The sequence below is a fragment of the Elephantulus edwardii genome, unplaced genomic scaffold (assembly GCF_000299155.1).
Source record: "Elephantulus edwardii isolate Elephantulus edwardi_28Jun2011 unplaced genomic scaffold, EleEdw1.0 scaffold00011, whole genome shotgun sequence".
Taxonomy (NCBI): Eukaryota; Metazoa; Chordata; class Mammalia; order Macroscelidea; family Macroscelididae; genus Elephantulus; species Elephantulus edwardii.
In genome coordinates, this window is record NW_006399761.1 from 584030 (window position 1) to 605022 (window position 20993).

At 54.3% G+C, this 20993-nt stretch overlaps 2 protein-coding genes across 4 annotated transcripts in view; one reads left to right on the forward strand and one right to left on the reverse strand.

The window, feature by feature from the left end:
* The window catches only part of RTKN (rhotekin), a 15725-nt gene extending 6600 nt beyond the window's left edge, over nt 1-9125 (forward strand). For all 3 annotated transcript variants that reach the window (XM_006880835.1, XM_006880837.1, XM_006880836.1), the window contains exons 2-12: nt 3074-3273; nt 3942-4003; nt 4090-4143; nt 4229-4346; nt 4917-5138; nt 5909-6003; nt 6389-6495; nt 6649-6777; nt 7297-7471; nt 8021-8125; nt 8815-9125. In XM_006880835.1, the coding sequence (XP_006880897.1) occupies nt 3074-3273; nt 3942-4003; nt 4090-4143; nt 4229-4346; nt 4917-5138; nt 5909-6003; nt 6389-6495; nt 6649-6777; nt 7297-7471; nt 8021-8125; nt 8815-9125 (1578 nt within the window). The remainder of the gene's footprint in view (nt 1-3073; nt 3274-3941; nt 4004-4089; nt 4144-4228; nt 4347-4916; nt 5139-5908; nt 6004-6388; nt 6496-6648; nt 6778-7296; nt 7472-8020; nt 8126-8814) is intronic.
* Nucleotides 9126-9532: 407 nt separating this feature from the next.
* Nucleotides 9533-12811, reverse strand: WDR54 (WD repeat domain 54). Its single transcript, XM_006880993.1, has 9 exons — nt 12590-12811; nt 12356-12418; nt 11714-11780; nt 11572-11625; nt 11181-11308; nt 10181-10281; nt 9921-10083; nt 9751-9825; nt 9533-9664 (listed from the first exon to the last, which is right to left on the reverse strand). Exons 1-9 carry the CDS (start codon nt 12809-12811, stop codon nt 9533-9535), a joined length of 1005 nt encoding a protein of 334 aa, XP_006881055.1.
* Nucleotides 12812-20993: the final 8182 nt, after the last annotated feature.

The following is a 20993-nucleotide window of genomic DNA, read 5'->3' on the forward strand; positions in this document are numbered from 1 at the left end:
CCCCCAGCCTGGGATCTTGCGGAAGCAGCCTGCCTTATCTCTTTTCCCAAGAGGCACTGGTGGGTTTGAACTGTGACCTTCCAGCCAGCAGCACAGCACTTAACCCATTGCATCACCAGAGTGCCTGAGTAAACGCCCAGTCATTTTGAGAGAATTTCCTCCCAGGCTCTCAAGTCCAAGCCAGCACTGTATGACTGCACTCACTCATAGCTCGCCAGTGGGAAGCGACCCGTCCGTCGCTGACCCTCAGGCGGGTTTCCAGAGGCTTTTCCTCCTGCAGTGCATTCGATGGGTTCAAACCACCTACCTTTGGGTTGGCAGCGCAGCTCCTTACCACTAGGCGTTCTTGATCTCTGCTCTGTGAATCCGTCTCCTCCATGCCTGGTGCAACCCTCTGCCTTCCTGTCCACCCTCATCCCCTGCCTCTGTCCTCCAAGCTCAGAGCCAGGACGGGAATTCCAGGGGGTGCCCCGTGTGGGCTCTGTGAAGCGTGGGTGAGCTGCTTGGCCACATGCAGCCCCTCCCTGTATGAGTCCATCTTTGGGGCACCTCAGAATGGTCTTCACGCTCTGCGTCTGTCTGTTTGTCTTAGCGGTGGCGCCTCTTGGAAAGTGTTTAAGGAAACGCTCATGCTTCACTTGTGGGAATTCTTAACCCGCTGGTCTGAGGTGGCTGTGAGATGCTGTTGACACAGGCTGATTCTAGAGCGAATATCAATAGGCCCTGGTAGCACAGCGGTCTAGCATCTTGGCTGCTAACTGAAAGGTCTGTGCTTGGAGCTCTCTCGTTGCTGTGCGGGAGGAAGGCATGGCGATCTGCTGCTGTAGAGATTCCAGCCTTGGAAACCCCATGGGCAGTTCACTGGGTCCTGGTGCAGGCCCGGGGGCTGGAATTGACTCAGCAGTGGAGATACACACATAGGAAGCAGTGGGTTTATACATCCCAGTGGGGCATATATATAAACCTGATGGGTTTAAAATGCCAACAGGCAGTATGGCCTTTGGGTTAGCAGCACACCTCCTTACAGACGACTCCACCCGAGAGCTGTGTGTTTACTTATCTCCATGGTGGTGTCCATAGTGTGCTGGTAACCTTGAAAGGCCTCCTGTCTTCAGAGGCTCACCCTCACCCATGGCCCTGCTCAGGGAAGATGGACAGTGTCCTCCGGTGAGGATTTACAGCCTCCAAACTCCAGCGAAGGGTCACTGGGAGAAGGAGCTGACTTGATGAAAGGGAGCTGGGGGGTGGTGGTGTGTGTATGTTGGCCGAGTGGCAAGAAGCTGCACTGCAATCCTGAAGGCACGTGGTTCGAGGCCACCAGCTGCTCTGTGGGAGAAGGATGGGCAGTCTCCTCTCATGCAATTAACTGCCTCTGAAAACCCCCTGGAGGGTCAGCTGTGGGTTGCTTCCAACTCCACTGTGCTCGATAACAATGTATGTATGTAATTAATGTCTGTGTGTCATTGACTATGCAAAGGCATTTGACCGTGTGGGTCACAATAAATTGTTGATAATCTTGAGAATGATAATCCCAGAACACCTGATTGTGCTCATGCAAAACCTACACTTGGACTAGGAGGCAGTTTGTAGAGAGAGCAAGGAAACACTGTGTGGTTCAAAAGCAGAAAAGGCATGTGTCAGGGATGTGTCGTGTCTCCATACCTTTTCAATCTGTATGCAGAACAGATCATTCGGGAGGCTGGGCTTGATAAGAGGCAGAATGTGGCATCAGGATCAGAGGAAGACTCATCAACAACCTGTGTTATGCAAATGACACAACCTTGCTGGCCAAAACTGAGGAGGACCTGAAGTATTTGCTGCGGAAGGTCAAGGACCACAGTACAATATAGATTGAAGCTCAACATCAAGAAAACAAAGATTCTCACCCCTGAACCAATTAACTAGCAGCATTATGATAGATGGGAAAGAGACTGAGATTTTTTTAAATTTTTTAATTTTATTTTATGATTTGTGTGTGTGTGTGTGTGTGTGTGTATACCATCAAATCGGATCTGACTGGTACAGGAGGAGATTGCCCTTCCTTCTCCAGCAGAGCATCTGCTGGATTTGAACCATGTACCTCTGGGATTGCAGTGCAGCTTCTTGCCACCAGAGCTCCCTGAGATGGAGATTTTTAACAGCTTTAGTTTGCTTGGCACCACAATCAACGCTCTTGGCATCAGCGATCAAGAAATCAAAAGACAAATTGCTTTAGAAATATCTTCTGTCAAGGACCTCTCCAGTGTACTAAAGAGCAATGATGTCAGTCTAGAGACTAAGGTGTGCCTGATCCAGGCCCCGGTCTTTGCAGTTACTTGCTATGCTTTAGAGAGTTGGAAATGACTAAGGATGCCAGAAGGAGGATGGATGCCTTTGAGTTGTACTGCTGGAGAAGAGTGTTAAATATCCATGGAGCACCAAGAGAACAAACGTGTCTGTCTTGGAGAAGCCTGTTCCTTGGAGGCAAGGATTTTAAAACTCTGTCTCACACTTCAGGCACGTGGCCAGGAGGGACTGACTAGTCCTTGGAGAAGGACATAAATAATTCTACACACATGTAGTGTGCACAGGAAGATAACACCCAAGGTGGGGCAGGGGAGCGTGGAAAACCATGTAACTCGCTATGGGACACCTGTAGGTAGTCTTAGACGGTGACTAGCTGGGTCAAAGGATGTACAGATTTGTAGTTTTCATTTGCTGTTGTTGTCAGGTACCATGGAGTCAACTATGACTCACAGGGACCCTATGACCTACAGCTCTGAACCTTGGCCTCGCCTGTGCCACCCTCCATTGTTACTCAGTCCATCTAGTTCAAGGTCGTCCTCTCTTTCTGTGACCCTCCACCTTCCCCAGCATGATACCTTTTCCCAAGAAGACTCATTTTCCTAGTTGTTTTGCTCCCCTCCCCCCAGTTACGCTCAGAAGGGGCTAATGGACCTTTTATCCCTGTCACCAGATGCAGGAGAACGTCTGTATCTTCCCACAGCTTCCCCGGCTATTCTTGGGTGGCTAACCTTTGCTTCTGCTTTGCTCACATGGACGGGCCCTGAGTGACACTTCCCATCCCGGTCAGGACACGGAGTTGCAGAGGAAGTTGGACCATGAGATCCGGATGCGGGAAGGGGCCTGCAAGCTGCTGGCGGCCTGCTCCCAGCGTGAGCAGGCCCTGGAGGCCACCAAGAGCCTGCTGGTGTGTAACAGTCGCATCCTTAACTACATGGGCGAACTCCAGCGGCGGAAGGAGGCCCAGGTGCTGGGGAAGGCAGGCCGCAGGTGAGCAGGGGGCGGGGTGGTCCCAGTGCTGGGGGTGGCTAGGGTCATGGGGAAGGCAGGCCGCAGGTGAGCAGGGGTGGGGCAGTCGCAGTGCTGGGGGGGTGCTGGGGTCATGGGGAAGGAAGCCCACAGGTGATCAGAGGGCCGTCCCAGTGCTGGGGGTGGAGGTCCCAGTGCTGGAGGAGGTCCCAGTGCCGGGGGGCGGGGGGGGAGGCCCCGGGTGCTTCAGGGTGGACATGGCTCTGGAATGGATGTAGCTGTGCAGCAGATGGGGCTCGGGTGGATGTGGCTCCGGAGTGGGCGTGGCTCCGGAGTGGGCGTGGCTCCAGGGTGGACATAGCACTGGAGCAGATGTGGCTCCAGGGTGGACATGGCTCTTGAGTGGCCCTCAAGAACTCTACCCAGAGGGAGCTCTGGTGGCCTAACAGCAAGAAGCTGCACTGCAATCCCAAAGGCACATGGTTCGAATCCACCAGATGCTCTGCTGGAGAAGGAGGGGCCCATCGGATCAGATCCGATGGGACAGAATAAGAGAAAGGGGAAAAAAAGAACTCTGCCCTAGTCGGTCCCATTGGCCTGCCATGTCAGCTGACTGGGGGCTCGGCCGGAGCAGGGAGTGAGGGATCCCCATGCAGCAGCCAGGCTGGGACACTGTGACTTCCCCACAGGCCTTCCGACAGCGGGCCCCCAGCTGACCGCTCGCCCTGCCGCGGCCGGGTCTGCATCTCTGGTAAGACCCCTGGCCTGCCGGTTGCCCGCACTTGATCCCGTGGCTCCTGGCTGCATCTCAGTACCTGTCCCTCCTTCCACCCTCAGACCTCCGGATCCCGCTCATGTGGAAGGACACGGAGTATTTCAAGAACAAAGGTGGTGAGTTGCCACGCTGGGGGGGGGGGTGTGTGCGTGAGGCTGGACGTGTTGGTGGGCGCATCTTCACATTCCGCCTGCTCCCCAGACCTGCATCGCTGGGCAGTGTTCCTGCTGCTGCAGCTGGGGGAGCACATCGAGGACACCGAGATGATGCTGGTGGACAGGACCCTCACGGACATCTCCTTCCAGAGCAGCGTGCTCTTGTGAGTGCCACAGCCCTGTGGCCCCGTGCTCCACGCTGACCCCGCGCTCATGCTCAGATTTGGGTTTTTTTTTTTAAATTTTATTATTTTTTTGTGTATGTACCGTCAAATTGGATCTAACTGGTACAGAAGGAGATTGTCCCTCCTTCTCCAGCAGAGCACCTGGTGGATTTGAACCACGTACCTCTGGGATTGCAGTGCCGCTTCTTGCCACTAGGCCACCAGAGCTCCCTTTCAGATTTGGATTTTTTTTTAAAGGTTTTTTTTATTATTATTTTATTATTTTGTGTGTGCGTGTACCGTCAAATTGGATCTGACTGGTACAGGAGGAGATTGCCCCTCCTTACCCGGCAGAGCATCTGGTGGATTTGAACCGTGAGCCTCTGGGATTGCAGTGCAGCTTCTTGCCACTAGGCCACCAGAGCTCCCCTAGATTTGGATTCTTGATGAGGTGGTTCTGAGGAGGAGTGCCTCTGGCCTGGCCTTGCCTCTGGAGCAGTCCTGTGCTCCCTACCCCTGACCCGAGTCCTCCACGACTTCCCCAAGACCACTCTGCTCTCCTCCCCCCAGCACTGAAGTGGGACCGGACTTCGAGCTGCGTCTGGAGCTGTACGGGGCCTGCGTGGAAGAAGAAGGGGCGCTGACGGGTGCCCCCAAGAGGCTTGCTACGAAGCTCAGCAGCTCGCTGGGCCGCTCGTCGGGGAGGCGTGTCCGGGCATCGCTGGACAGCGCAGGGGCCAGTGCTGGGGGCTCAGGGAGCAGCCCCATCCTGCTCCCCACCCTGGCTGTGGGGTAAGGCCCTGTACTTCCTGTAGTGCTCAGGGGAGGACGGTGTGGACCCGTATTCACTGCTGCCAAGACATGCAGATGCATGTGAGCACGAAGTGACCGGATGTGACCGCACAGCTGAGTGGCGTCTGAGCTCCCCCGCCCGTCTGAGGAGCAGTGCTCTGTTCTGTGGGTCAGTCAGAACCCTCCAGTAGCGTGAGCCTGTGCTGCGACCTGCAGTCACCCCGCGGCTCTGTGCAGGGACCTGGCTGATGAACAGCTGGACAGCTTGCCCGGTGATGTCCAGCCCTGGTTTAGGCGAGTCATGCGCATTCTCATCACGTTGGAACTGACCCATAGCTGATGTCAGAAGCAAGGTCTTGAACAGGAGAGGGCCCATCCTTCACCCAGCGGAGCAGCTGGTGGGATTTGAACCTCCGGCCTTTGGGTTGACAGTGCAGCTCCCTCCTCAGTAGGCCACCGGAGCTCCAGTAGTGGGTTCAGATTCCAGCTCTTCTGGAATTATCAACTGTAAATTACGAGCAGCTTTCTAAACCTTTCTAAGGTCATCCATGCATTAACTGAAGACTCTCAGCGGTCTCCCGGGGCTGGGTGGGGACGCGGAGGGGTCACCTGAGGGTGATGTGAAGGGACAGACCTGGGTAGTTGTCCTGCCCCGGGCCCAGGCGCTGCACGCCAGGATGCAGACGTCACTGTGGCCTGGACAGACCACCCGGCCCTCCGTGCTCTCCTCACAGAGCACCCACCTGCTGAGGCCACTCTGTCCCCCACAGTGGTCCCCGCTACCACCTCCTGGCCCATACCACGCTCACCCTGGCAGCAGTGCAGGATGGCTTCCGCACGCATGACCTCACCCTGACCAGTCATGGTAAATATGGGGTGGGGCCCTGCATCTCTACCCCTCGCCTGCTTCCCCTTCCGTCCCTCCTCCCTCCTCCCATCCCTATTCCTCTCCTGTCCCTGCTCCCCTTCACTTGCCTCTCCTCCCCTTCCTGTCCTCCCTTCCCCTCCTTACCTGTCTTCACCTGCCCCTCCTGTCACCTGCTTCTCCTCCCTGTCACCTGTCCTTCCTCCTCTTACTTGTCTTCCTCACCCTCATGTACCCCCCTCCTCTGTCCTTCCTTCCCCTTACCTGTCTTCTTCACCTGCCCCTCCTCTCCCTCACCTGTCCCTCCTCTCCCTCACCTGTCCCTCCTCCCCCTCCCCTGCCACCCCTCTGTCCCTCCCCCCTGACATGTCCTTTCTCCCCACAGAGGAGAACCCTGCCTGGCTCCCCCTTTACGGGAGCGTCTGCTGCCGCCTGGCCGCACAGCCTCTCTGCATGACTCAGCCTTCAGCCAGTGGGGCCCTCAGGGTGCAGGTGAGGGGTCCGGGGATGTGTGGGCAAAGGGAGGGGGCACAAGAGACCTGCCCATGAGGATGGAGGCACTTGTGAACACTGACGGTCTGATGGGAAAGTGAGGAGGAGGGGTGCTGGGGTGCGACCCCCTGGAGACCAGATGTCCTCCTGCAGCACACCGGGGAGCCGCGGAGCTGGGCCAGCGTCCACGGGGTCCTGCGGGGCACCCAGCTCGTCTGTTACCGGCGCCCAGAGGACGCAGACTCAGGGGAGGAGCCCCTGCTGACGATTGTCATCAACAAGGTACCACTCCTCGCTCCGCTCCTCCTCGGGGCGAGGCCCCAGGTGCAGGACCAGGCTCCTCTCCGGGCCCAGGAGGGGGGTGCGCACCCTGCAGTGCAGAAGCTGCTCCCTGAGCCGAGTAGAGGGGCCAGAGGCTGGCCCAGCAAGGTCTCAGAGTGGGCTCAGGGCCAGTGCAGGGGTCTCCTTCCCTGCTTACCCCCACCCCCCAGATCCAAATCTGTGTGTCACCATCTCTAAGCCTTCCTCTGCTGACGTGGGTTGAGACCCCCCTCTGCCGGCTCTCCGATGGCTCTGTGCAGTGCTGAGGGGCTCGCGTCTCGGTGCTCCTGCTCACCCCATCTTCCCAACCCTCTGTGGCCTGACTGGGTCAAGGGGTTTCACCTCCACCCCTCCTTGCTGTTTCTTTTCACTCCACCAGGAGGCTAACGAGAGGGCCAGGCAGGTCCCACGGCTTCTTGCTTCACTAAGGACAGACCAGCCTCATGTGTAGCTGGATGCCACCCTTGTCTTCCCCTGCAGGACACCCGGGTTCGGGCCGGGGAGCTGGACCAGGCCCCAGGACCAGGGCGGCCCTTCACCCTGACCATCAGTAACCGGTATGGGGGTGATGAGGTGATGCACACGCTGCAGATGGAGAGCCGCGGGGCCCTGCAGAGCTGGATGGAGGCACTGTGGCAGCTCTTCTTTGACATGAGTAAGGAAAGGGCAGGGGCTGGCTGCACTGGGGCACTATCAGGCCAGGCAGGGCTGGGGCAGAGAGCTGGTTGCATTGGGGAATTGGTCAGGCCAGGCTGGGCCGGGGCAGAGGGCTGGCTGCACTGGGGCACTATCAGGCCAGGCAGGGCTAGGGCAGAGGGCTGGCTGCACTGGGGCACTGGACAGGCCAGGCTGGGCCGGGGCAGAGGGCTGGCTGGGCCGGGGCAGAGGGCTGGCTGCATTGGGGCATGGTGCTGGCCAGGCTATGCTGGGCATGGGGCAGGCTGGGCTGGGCCACAGGGCAGGCCTGGCTATGCTGGAGTATGGGACTGGCCAGGCTGGGCTGGGGCTTGGGGCAGGCTGGGGTGGGGTGTGGGACTGGCCAGGCTATGCTGGGTGTAGTAGTCATGTGACAGGCTGAGCCGAGCAGGAGGGCGTGGGACAGGCCTTGGCTGGCCCTGGGAGGGAGTGTGTTGGTTCTCTTCCTCCAAAGCACTGTTTCCAGAACGTGTAGCAGACGAGGCGTCCTAACCGCGTTCCTCCCCAGGCCAGTGGAAGCAGTGCTGTGATGAGGTCATGAGGATCGAGACCCCTGCTCCTCGGAAGCCACCCCAAGCGCTGGCCAAGCAGGGGTCCTTGTATCATGAGATGGGTGAGTGAGGGGCCGCGTGTCACAGCCTCGTCCTGATGGGAAGTGGGAGGGCTTCCCGGGGCCCTGGATGCAGACTGAGGGCACAGTGAGCTGAGGCTGGGCTCCAGGATGTGGGTCCCTGCTGGGTCCCACTGTCCTACCCTCTGCTCCAGAGCACATGCCCACCTCAGCCCTACACAGAGTCCCTAGGGACAAGGGTCTTTGTCCTCTCCACCCAGTGCCCACCTCAGCCCCATATAGTACTCGGGTCCCCTTCTCTCCTTTCGTGAACTCCCCCACCTCAGCCCCTTACAGTCCTCGAGGACACGGGTCCTCTTCTCTCCTCTCATGAACTCACCCACCTCAGCCCCACACAGGGGCCCCGGGCCCCAGGCCCCAGGCACAGGCTTCTCCTAACTCGCTGTTTTCTCTCCTTTCTGCACGCGGACTCCTGTCTCCTCACCCTCACTGCCTGGCTTCCCTTTCCCTCCCCTCCTGGTTTCTTTGCTCTTTCCTGTGCCCCCTCCTGTCCCCACCCGGCAGTCCTGCCTGAGCCTGTGGCCGTGGGGGGCCCAGGCGAGGGGCTGCTTCTGCAGGAGGACGCCACCTCGGCCGAGATCCGGGCTTTGCTTTCCTATTACAGTGAGAGGTGATGGGGGCCCTCAGCCTGAGCTCTGACGGCCCCTCCCTGACCCCTCCTGGTGCTGCAGCTATCGAACCACTGGACGACATCGCGGCAGTGACAGACATCCTGGCCCAACGGGAGGGCCGGAGCCTGGAGACGCCCCCACCCTGGCTAGCCATGTTTACAGACCAGCCCGCCCTGCCTGGCCCTGGCTCATCTGCCTCCGCCCAGCCCCGGCCCTGGGGTCGGCCCAGAACCTTCTCCCTGGACGCTGTGCCCCCGGACCACCCGCTTGGGACTTCCTGCGTGGCCCCTCTCCCCGCACAGCAGTCTCCACGGTCCAGAGGCCTGTGCGGCAAAGGCCCAGCCCGCACCTGGCTGCAGTCACCGGTGTGAGGGACACGGGGGGAGCAGCTGGTAGCGAGGACCTGTGTCTCCGGAACAGCTGGGCAGGCTGGCCGGCCTAGCCGCCCTTCCTCCAGGCACGGGAAGCCGTGAGCCCTCTCCGATTGCTTGCCGTGGTTCTATGGGGTTTATTCTCAGGGCTGGCTGGCATCCCCCAGACCTTCCTGGGACAAAACTGGAAGTGCCCTGCCCCACCTCGCCATACTAACCAGCTCTGAGGGGCTGCAGAGGGAAACACCCGCCTGTGACTCCCACAGTCACCATTAAAGGTTATCTAACGGCTCTTCATGACGTCCCCCGGGGGTGAAGTATGACCGACAGAATGATGAGAGGAGGGAGGGTTGCGGCTCCTTTATAATATAGAGCACAGGGCGGGGTGTGCGGGAAGCCACGCTCTGTCACGCCCTTCGGAACCTCAGGATCTCAGCCACGTCGTAGCCCGTCACGGCGAAGGAGGTGCCTGAGCGATCACAGAAGCGGGCCCCACACACCTGGGTGTCGGGAACACACTCCCCGTGGCAGTGTTCCACCTGGGGACACGGGCCGGGGTGTGTGTGTCAGGGCCGCGTCCCCGCATGTGAGCCCTCACCCCACCTGTCCCAGGACACGCACACACCTCAATGTCCCCGCTCTCGGGGCCTCGGCTCAGCTTCCAGATGTGCACGACGGTGTCCTCGGCTGCAGACAGCAGCTATTGAATAAAAAGGCAGAGAGGATGTAGTCTCGTCCAGTGTTCCGCTCTGAACCCCAGCGCCACGGGGAGGAGGAGTGGGAGGAGGGACTGACCGTGCCCGTGTCCGGAGCCAGGTCCAGGGCACAGACGGCCCGGGCGTGGGCACTGATCTGGGCATGGAGCGTGCCCGTGTTGGCCTCATACAGGCGGACCTGCCCGTTCCCATAACCCGCTGCCACGATCCCCTGCCACAGCTGCACCGACGGGCACGGGACCCTGCAGAAGTGACACCCCAGTGATCACCCCAGACCCAGCCCACTGCATGTCCAGGGTTCTCCTAGGAAAGCCCCCGTTCCCCTTCCTTCCCCCCTACCCAAATCCTGGAATGCTGGCCAGCAAGGTGAATTCAGACCCTGACCGCCAGACACAGAGCACGCCGGAGTCATCTGCTGTCACCATGTGAGCCACACCATCCTGGGGGAAAGGCAGGGCCAGTGGTCGGCTGCATCATCCCCCACTCCCAGCCATGGTCCTGGGGACAGCGCGTGAGGGGAAGGGAGGCCACGCGTCTATCTTTGCTGACCGGAAGCAGTGTCCACACTGGCCAGGCACACCACACATCCACCCCCAGGGGATCTATCTTTTCCTTGCATTTCTTAGACTTTACACCATTCCCTTCTGTGATCTGCTGGGAAGGAGGGTGGGTGTAACTGCCCTTGCTGGAGGCCACGTGCTTGTGAACCTCTTAGTAAACTGCTCCCTGGTCCTCCCCACGTGGCACCAGGCGGCCAGCAGGCCCCGGAGGCTGGCTGTGGGTCGGAGGTGACAGACAGTACAAATCTGGAGACACAGACCTTGTCGTCAGGTTTGCATTCTAGCAGGGGAGAAAACCCTCGTCTTCAAGGTCAGTGCAGTTAAGGGAGGGGGAGAGCAGCACTGGACTCAGTTACACTGGCTGCGTCCAGACACACATGCTCAAGAAGGCTGGAAGGGGCCAGAGTGTAGCACTTCTCTCTCTATTCACAGTCATGTCTTCAAGTCGTAAACCCATTGCTATTGGTTGGGTTCCTGCTCCCGACCCTCTCTGGGTATCTGCGGATGTGAGGAAGAGGCCCGTCTTTCTCCCATGGAGCACGCCGCTGGACCTGACTCTTCGACCTTTTGGTTAAAAGCCCCACACTTAAGGATCTATGCTTCAAGAACCCCTTTAGTTCTACTCTTAGAGAACTAAATTAGCCTGCAAAGTGTCCTGACTTTGTCACCAGGTCTCAAGTGTCACACTCTTAGAAAGTACAACAGTCTGAGTGACATGGCCAGGATGCGAAGGCTCTCTCCTGCCTCCCAGGTGATCACGAGGAGGGGTGTCCACTCACCTGTCCCTGGGAGGGCTCACTGGCAATGTCCGTGATGGGTGCCTGGTGCCCAGTCAGCTCTTCACACAGGGTGATGTTGGGACCCTTGGTGGGGATATCAAACACCAGCACGCAGCCTGACCATGTCCCTGTGACCGGAACGAGGGCCCACTGAGGGCTCCTGAGCTTTCCAGGCCTCCAGCCACCACGGGGCAGCCTAGAGACCTCAGCAACAAACCCATTCCACTCCCCCTGCCCTGACCCCTCAATTCAGATTCCTGTTTAGAACTTCCCAGATCACCTCCACTTCCAGCCTCCCCACTATCCCTGTGCTTGCTCGAGCCTCCTCCTGGCCTTTAGCCTACACCTCTATCCCTTGGTGCTCCCCAGCCCCCTGCCCTGGATCTCTCACCCACGCAGATAAAGTGGCCACTGGAAGCGATCCCCCGGGCAAACACCGCATGGACTGGATAGGAAGAGAGAAAAGGACCATAAACGGCTCTTTCTCGCTCCAGCGAGGCCCCTCCACTTCCGTGCACCTGGCCCGCAGCTACCTGGAGCGGCATCTCCGGAGTTCAGTGCGTGCCAGTACACCATGACGGAGCCATCAGCTTCATACATCTGGGAGACAGGCACAGGGCTGAGGAAGACCCCGGTGGGTCCCTGCCCAGCCCCACAGTGCTAAGGTTTTCTCATTCCTATGTTAGCCCTGGTAGCCTCGTGCTAAGGAGTTGTACTGCTAACTCAAAGGAAGACGGTTCGAATCTGCCAGCTGCTCACAGGGAGAAAGATGGACAATCTCCTCCCAAGTAATCGACAGTTTCTGAGAACCTGCTGGAGGGCCAGCTATGAGTCAGTGTCAACTGTGTGGCACACAGAAACACCCTTATCTCATCTTCAAAACGACCCTAGAGGTGACCCTACTGTACAGGATGCCCCTGAGAGGCTCAACAACTCACCCAGTGGTCACCCAGCTGCGAAATGGGAAGGTACTGATGGGAGGGCAGGAACACAGATACTGGAAAGGGCATTTGGGAATTGGAAAAGGCAGATGGGTAGCGATGACAAATACAGAGAGACCAGGGTCAGGATCAGAAAAGTGGACTTGTTTACAGGCAAAGGGGCATGGTCTGGGCGCCAGGTAAGAGCGTCTTCCCCGGCAGTCTTCCTGGCGGGGTGGAGGGTCGTCTCTTTACCTGGATCCCTCGGTGTGAGGTGAGGACCAGCAACACTCGGAAAGGGAGGACACACCAGTGGACCTGGAGGAGGTGGATCAGGGGAGAGTGATCAGTGCGGGGCCAGAGGGGTCATCAAGAGAATGGGCATTCTGGAGGTGGCTAGGTTCATGGAGTGGGCTCATAGTGTCCCCATGACCATCAGCTCTGACCCCTGCCCTCTCCAGCGCCATCCTGACCGCCTCTGCCAGGCACCTGGGTGATCAGTGGGGGGCTCACTCCAGCTCCCTGCTTGGCGTGGAGCTGGCGCTGGGCCAGGGTCACCCCGTCGGGGGCCGCGCTGAGCAGCTGGGCGCTGGGCCCGTGGACCACGGCGAAGTGCGTCAGGTTGCGGGCGGGCAGCTGCAGGACGCTCAGGTTGTTGCCCAGCGCGGCGGCCGAGCCGCGGAGCGGGATGGAGCGCTCCCGGCGGAACATGCCGAGGCCTGGACACTGCAGGCGCGGGGCTGGCGGGCTGACCGGCTTAGGGGGCCCGGGGAGGGGTAGACGAGGAGCTGTCACGAGGCACAAGGAGGGGAGATCGGGGGTCACGGGGTGGAGGGGGGGCCCCAGGCCGGTGAGGGGGGTCTCAAGGAGGAGGCCGATCTCGTGGAGGTGGACAGGGCAGCCCCGGGGCCGAATCGAGGGGCGATGGGCAGCCCAGGACGCGGTGGCCCAGAGCGTCCGTGCAAAGGATGAGGGGTGCGCAAGGCAGGTGCAGGCCCTTCCCCTCTCGGATCGCGTCCTCGCAGCCCCGGCTTCGGTCGGGGGACACCAGCCTTAATGCCCAGCGCGCTCGCCTGACTCCTGGGAGGGTTCGGTCTCTCCGAATCCGCCGCCACCATAGAGACGACGCAGCACGCACGGCGTGAGCTGCGGAGAGCTGTGCAGTTGCCGGGACAACCGGGGGCGGGGCGATCGGCCCGGCAGGCCGCGCTGGGCGTGGTTGTCAGGACGACGGGAGGTGGGGCGAGCAGCTTTGCGGCTCGGTGGCCTAATGGTGCGGTTGCCGGGACAACCGGGGGCGGGGCGAGCAGCCTGGACGGCCACGCTGGGCGTGGTTGTCAGGACGACCGGAGGCGGGGCGAGCAGCTTTGCGGCTTGGTGGGCTAAGAGATGCGGTTGCCGGGACAACCGGGGGCGGGGCGAGCGGCCCATGCTGCCTTGCGCGGCGCCGTCGCCAGGACGACCGAGCGCGTTTGGCGGCTGAGGCCTCCGCCGCTGCAGGGGGTGGGCCTCCAGGCTTGGGGCGACTGCGGCGGCGATGGCGCACGAAGGCTCGGTGAGCAGGACGGGGCGGCCGTTACGGTGTGGCGGGCACTGGGGCCAGCTCTGCACCACCCGGTCCGAAGCCGTCTATGTCCTTACGTTCGTCCTTCTGTCCACGGGGTGGGCCCCAGCTGCGACTCTGCAGATCTCTCGGTCCAGCACTGCACTGCCCTCCCACTGACCCACGGGCTCCGGGGTGACTTGTGGCGTGCAGGTCCCCCCGGGAAGTCACATAACACACCTGGCCCTGGCCAAACTCCGACACCTGCGCTCAGCAACCGAATCTCTGCATCTTTTCGGGGAAACAAATCTGCCTTGTTCTTGTCGCGGGTGGCCAGGCTCGAAGGGAGAGGGTTTTAATGTAGAGCCCAAGAACAAGGAGTGAATTTTAAGCCTGTTGGGTACTTTTGAGTCTAACCGACTTCTAGCTGGCCCTCCTACAGGTTTTCAGAGACAGTAAATCTCACCGAAGGAGATGGTACAGTTTTCTGCCACGGAGCAGCTGGCGGACTCGAACCCGTGTGCCTAGGTGCCGTCTAGTCGACTCCCACTTCGTGGGGCCCCATGAACATGTCTAAACCTTGCCCTGCGCCATCCTCCCCATCTCTGGTACCCCGGAGCCCTTGGTGAACACCCTCTGTGCCAGTCCCTCTCTCTGAGGGTCTTCCTCTCTTTGCTCTGAGCCTCTCCACCTTTCCTAGCCTGATGTCTTTTTCCAAAGGCTGGCCCCTCCTGGAAGCATGCCCAAAGTCTGTGAGACAGAGTTGTACCGCCTTTGCTTCTAAAGACCGGACATTCTGATTGCACTTCAGGACAGTCAGCCTACGACCTATATAGGTATGTGTGGCCAGTGCCGCAGCCCAGAGGCATCAGATTCTTACTGTCTTAACTTTGAGATGCTTAGGAAGCGATTGGAAAGAGCATAGCTTGGCTCTGATGGTGTAACTGACCCACAGGGAGTTGCCTGACTAGCCCTTAGGCTCTGCCTCTCTGGCTGTTTCAGTTCAGCAGTAGCTCCACAGAGAGACATGAACAACCGCTTCCCATGCAGTCTGTTGTTGTTGTTGTTGTGTACCATCAAGTTGGAACCAGCCCAGAGCTGATCCTCTGGCCGGTTTTCAGAGACAATTAATTGCACAGGAGATTGGCCATGCTTCTGTGGAACATCTGGTGTATTTGGACTACATACAAGCTACTCCTTGGAGGCAAGGATTTTGCAGCTTCGTCTGACATGCTTTGGACATGTTGCAATGAGGGACCAGTCCTTGGAGAGGGACATCATGCTTGGGAGGGTGGAGGGACAGCGCAGGAGAGGAAGGCCCTCGATGAGATGGATTGATTCAGTGACTGGGATAATCGAGATGGGTGTGTCAGAGGCAGTGCGGTTGGCGCAGGATAGAGCAGGGTTTAGGGCTGTTGTGCATAGGGTCGCTATGAGTCGGAAACGACTCGACGGCACATATCAACAGCAACAACAACAACAACAACAAGAATGTTCCCTGACAATAAGATTGGCAAGGAGTAGAGCAGGGCTTAGGGCTGTTGTACATAGAGTCGCAAGCGACTCGACGGCACATAACAACAACGACAACACATGCCTTTGGGATTGCAGTGCCCCAGAGCTCTCTATGATGTGATCTACAACCTCTGAAAACCCACTAGAGGTTCAGCTATGAATCATCTCCAACTCGAAGGCAGTGATTGAGCGATGGCTTGACTCAGATGCATGTTCGTCATTAAATTGACATCTTTACTTACTCTTTAGCACTTTCAAGAGGACTTTAAGAGAAGATTTCCCAAATGCAACACTTAATTTGATTTCTTGGCTACTAATGCCTTGAGTATTGATTTCTTAAAATTAATTTTAATTAAAGTTTACGGAGACTTAGGGTTTCCATTGTTGCACTTTTTTCCCCTGCCCACCCTCTCCCCCCTTCACTCTTCTCCTTGAAAAGTATAAGAAAAACTCTTTCATTGTTATACAATCCCTCCCCCCAAGTCCACTCCACTATGCAGCCTTCATTCTGGATGCCTGTGATGACAATAATACCTAATCACATATCCCTTTTAAAGAGTTCTCATCTGTTTCAATGCAGTATACATAATTTATCCCGTCTTTCTCAGTCTTCCCTCAACCCTGATGTCAGTCCCTTTTTATAACAGTAGCCCTATGTAATGTTTGTTCTTTTGTGACTGAGATACTTCACTCAGCATAATGTCCTCCTGGGTCACTCATTTTGTATAATATTTCATGAGTTCCTTGTTTTTCAGTGCTGCATAGTATTCCATTGTGTGAATATACCACAGCTTCTCTATCCGTTCGTTTGTTTACGGACACTTGGATTATTTCCAGCTCTTTGCTGTTGTGAACAAAGCCGTAGTAAACATGGATGTGCATATATCTGCTTGGGTGGTAGTTATGGTTTCTTTTGGGTAAATTGCCAATAGTAGAATTGCTGGGTCAAATGGCATTTCTATTTCCAACTTTTTGAGAAAGCACCATCCTGCCTTCCATAGTGGTTGCACCATTTTACACTCCCACCAACAGTGAATAAGGGTTCCAGTTTTTCCACAACCTTGCCAGCATCTGATGTTTGCTATTCTGCTAAATTTTGCTATTCTTACTGGGGTGAGATGATATCTCATACTTGTTTTGAATATTGATTTTGGATCCAACTAAAATCATTGGAATTTCAATTTTTCTCTCTTATTATGATGTTTTCAATTGGTCTGTTGGTGAGGATTTTTGTTCTCTTTGATGTGGAGGGGTAATTCCTAATGAAAGCTGTGGTCTTTCATCTTTAGGAAGTGTTCCAGATCTTGGCTTTCTCCAGGCAAGGTTTTGTCATCTGCATAGCATAAGTTTTTGAAGAATCATCCTCCTGTTCTGTTGTTGTTAGGTGCCATCGAGTTGAGTATAACTCGTAGTGACCTCATGAACCACAGATCTGAACCCTGTCCTGTCCTCTGCCGTCCTCACAATCTCGACACCCTCAAGCCCATTGCCGCAGTCACTGTCAGTTCACTTGGTTGAGGGTCTTTCCCCCCTCCTCTGTTCTCCACCTTTCCAATCGTGATGTTCCTCTCCAAGGAACAGCCTCTCCTAGCAACACGCCCAAAGTAAGTGAGATGAAACTTCATTATCTTTGCCTCCAAGGAACCCTCTGGCTGCACCCTCTCTAGGACATAACTGTTTGTTCCTTTAGCAGTCAGTGGGACATTCACTCTCTCCAACACCACAGTTCAAAGGCATCAGTTCTTCCGTCATCCTTATTCATTGTCCAGCTCTCATATGCAGAGCAAGTGATTGCAAATCCTGATGCCACATCATTCTTCACATAGACAACCTTCTCAAGTTAGTTGGTCAGCATAGAGATTGAATAGCTAGAGAAAGGAGGCAACCCTGACAATACCTTTCCTGAAGTTAAACCGTGTAATATCGTCTTGTTCTGTTTCAGCAACTGCTTATTTGGTTTGTCCATGAGCACAGGTAAGTGTTCTGGAATCCCTGTTTTTCTCAATGCTATCCACAATTTATTATGATCCACACAGGTCAGTGCCTTGTCGGTAATACTGTGCACCAGAGTTGAATGACCTTGCTTAGTCAATAAAACCTCAGAGCCGGTTCAGTGACGCTCTTCTTAGCACGGTGACTGTGCATTCCGCCTTCTCTGGATGCTGCTTGCGGCATTCAGCATTTCCCCCTGGAATCTGTCACTGTTGCAATTTGAGGCTTGGGGTGTGTGTCCCCCCCCCATTTCTTCATTTCTTCCCGTTTGAAAAATACTGCACAAGTTCTTTCCTGTTGCTTTTTGTAACTCCAGGTCTTTGCACTTTTAAAAAATAATACATTGTTGTCTCGAGCTGCTCTTTGAATCTCTGTTCAGCTCTCTGTTGCTTCTCCCTTCACTTTAGCTTTTTGTTCAAGCGTAACTTTCAGAGATTCTTCTGACACCCGTTTTGGTCTTTTATTGATTAACATTTAAAGTTACACTTTAGCATAGTATCCATTCTCCATCCTCACTTGCCCTAAAACCTTCTCTGTCTTTTTAATGATGTTTTGCTTTCTTCATGGATGATGTCCTCAGTGTTGTCCTGAAGCTAATGATAGAGGGAGAGACAGTCTCATACCTTTTAATACTTCTGTCCTACTAGGGAACTGGTTTCTTCCCTTTAAATAAATAGCTTTCACAGTTCAAAGTAGTGTTTTGCATGACCTTAAGTAAGAAAGTGTTGTGAACACCCAGAAAGGAAGCGGGGACATGAGGAAATGAGTTCTGAAACAGAGGGAAGGCTGAGGCAGAGGTCCTCTCATAGCTTGTTGTTGTTGTTATGTGTCGTCGAGTCTCTTATGACTCAGCAACCCTATATACAACAGCCCTAAACCCTGCTCTATCCTGTGCCAATCGCACTGCCTCTGACACACCAATGCCGATTACCCCAGTCACTGAATCAATCTTCCCCTCCTGCACCATCCCTCCACCCTCCCAAGCATGATGTCCCTCTCCAAGGACCCATCCCTCCTGACAACATGTCCAAAGTATGTCAGACGAAGCCCCAGAATCCTTGTCTCCAAGGAGTAGCCCGGTTTAACCCTCTCCAGGATGAATCTGTTTGTTTTCTTGGCAGTCCATGGTACATTCAATACTCTTCTCTAGCACCACAGCTCAAAGGCATTAATTCTTCTATCCTCCCTAGTCATTGTCCAACTCTCTGATGCATAACAAGTAATTGCAAAGACCATGGTCTGTATCAGGCACACCTTAGTCTCCAGAGACACACTGTTGCTCTTGAGTACTTTAGAGAGGACCCTAACAGCAGACTTTCCCATCACAATGCGTTTTTTGATTTCTTGGCTGCTGGTGCCAAGGGTGTTGACCGTGGAGCCGAGCAAACTGAAACTGGGAACAATCTCAATCTCTTTGCCATCCATCCTGATGCTACCAATTGGTCCAGTGGTGAGAATCTTTGTCTTCTTGACATTGAGCCTCAGTCCATATTGGAGGCTGCAGTCCTTGACCCTCTGCAGCAAGTGCATGAGGTCCTCTTCAGTTTCAGCAAGCAGGGTTGTGTCATCTGCATAACGCAGATTGTTAATAGATCTTCTACCAATCCTGACGCCACATATCTCCTCATAGAGCCCAGCCTCTCAGATAATTTGCTCTGCATACAGGTTGAAAAGGTATAGAGATAGGACACATCCCTGGCGTACACCCTTCCCAATTTTGAACCATGCAGTGTTACCCTGCTCTGTTCTGACGACTGCCTCTTGGTCCAAGTATAGGTTTCGCATTAGCACGATCAAGTGTTCTGAGATTCCCATTCTTCTCAGAGTCAGCCACAGTTTGTTATGATCCACACAGTCAAATGCCTTTGCATAGTCAATAAAACACAGATAGACATTCCTCTGGTATTCCCTGCTTTCAGCTAAGATCCATCTAACATCAGCTACAATATCCCTAGTACCACGACCCCTTCTAAACCCAGCCTGGACTTCTGGCAGTTCTCTGCTGATGTGTTGTTCCAGTCATTTTTGGATAATCTTTAGTAGAATCTTGCTTGTATGTGAAATAAACTATATTGTTCTGTAGTTTTTCCACACTCTGTTGGGTCACCCTTCTTTGGAATGGGAACAAATATAGATCTCTTCCAGTCAGTTGGCCAAGTGGTTGTTCTCCAGATTTCTTGGCACAACTTGGTGAGCACATCCAGGGCAGCATCTGTGAGCTGAAAATATGTCAATTGATATACCATCTATTCCTGGGGCCTTATTTTTTTGCTATTTCCTTCAAAGCAGCTTGAACTTCTTCCTTCATCACCATAGGCTCTTGCTCAAATGTTATTTCATTAAATTCTTCTATATCTGCCAATTCCTTTCAATACAATGACTCAGTATATTCCTTCCATCTTCTTTTAATACTTCCTGGATCATTGAATATTCTGCCTAAAGCATCCTTGTTTATAGCAACTCGAGGTTTGAATTTTTTCTTCAGTTCCTTGAGCTTAGCACTGTGATAAGGTCCCTTTCTTAGTCTCCCTATGATTTTTTATTTAGTTTCAGCCAATCAGCCTAAATAATTTCAATCTCTGGAGACTATATTTTCCTTAAATGTTGCCAACATAACAATGGGTAAGCTTAATCTTTAAACTAAGACCAAAATTCTGACATGGCATCCCCTCCAATGAGAGGCTGGGCGGAATTCTCTGTCTGCAGAGGGCATCCAGTATCTCCTCCGGGGGGCTGGGTGGAATTCTCTGTGTGCAGAGGGTGCTCAGTCCTGTCTGGACTCTGATCTCAGCTGTGGCCTGGCTGTCACTATGCTGGGGAATCCACATATCTCCCCTTCGGTTGATTAGGCATTACTTAGTCATCAAGGTAAATATAGCTTCTTGTCTGTTTTCCATTATTCTCTTTTTTCCCCCCTTTGCATTCTCCACCCTTGATATAAAAACACAGTAATAAGAATTATAAAACACAACATGATTATAGAAGAATTTCCAATAATTTTAACATGATCAAAGGGGTTAACATTAGAAATTCCTTCAGTAATATCTTCCAGAAAATCAGTGTTACTAAATTTCTCAATTGCTCACTAAAAGTATCATTAATTTGAGCTTGTAACTTTAATATCTCATCAGTTAAATTACCGTGATTCATGATATGTTTGTGAACTTTATCCCAATGCCGTTCAGTATTATTCCATCCAACAGGGGTCACACAAAGTTGAGGAGTATTGTAACACATTTTAGCTTCAGTTGTCTTTGTAAATCAGTGATAACGATCACCTATTGTAACTACTGACTGTTCTAAATCTGTTACTCGAGAATTGATTTCAGAATCTTTGTCTTTGAGATGACCATAATTTTTCAGAATCACTATGCCATTGTTTGACATGATCTACTGTTTAAACACCTTGATGCAGAGTAACTCGCTGTAGCCATTACGGCTATGATCCCAAAACCAGCAATTAATGCTCCAAGAAACCTCGTGCTTCGTTTTAATAACTGATTCACAAGGTGCTCTAACAGCATCATCTCAGGAGATGACTGTCATTTAAGACCAAAATTGACTGGAAGCCATAACCCAATTCTAGATATCAATGTCAATAAACATAGATACTCTTATTAGGTGGTAGAGAAACAGAAAAACTTAAACAATTATATAGAGAACATTTGTTGCAAGTGAAAGTTAAATCATCTGTCTCATATTTTGTAACTCCTTTTGAGGAAATACAGGTTAATATAGCAAACATAGCTGACAACAAATTCTCGGAGGACATTTATTGCCTGTATTCTTAATCACTTTCCCCTTCCGCTATCAGCTTCTTTTTTTTTTCTATAATTATATTTT

Excerpts from the sequence above, each read along its gene's own strand:
- WDR54 (XM_006880993.1), bottom strand. The coding sequence starts at position 12,811 with ATGTTCCGCCGGGAGCGCTCCATCCCGCTCCGCGGCTCGGCCGCCGCG. Across the intron at positions 12,419-12,589 it reads GCCCCCCACTGATCACCCAG|GTCCACTGGTGTGTCCTCCC; the intron begins GTGCCTGGCAGA and ends CACCTCCTCCAG. Across the intron at positions 9,665-9,750 it reads CCGAGAGCGGGGACATTGAG|GTGGAACACTGCCACGGGGA; the intron begins GTGTGTGCGTGT and ends CCGTGTCCCCAG.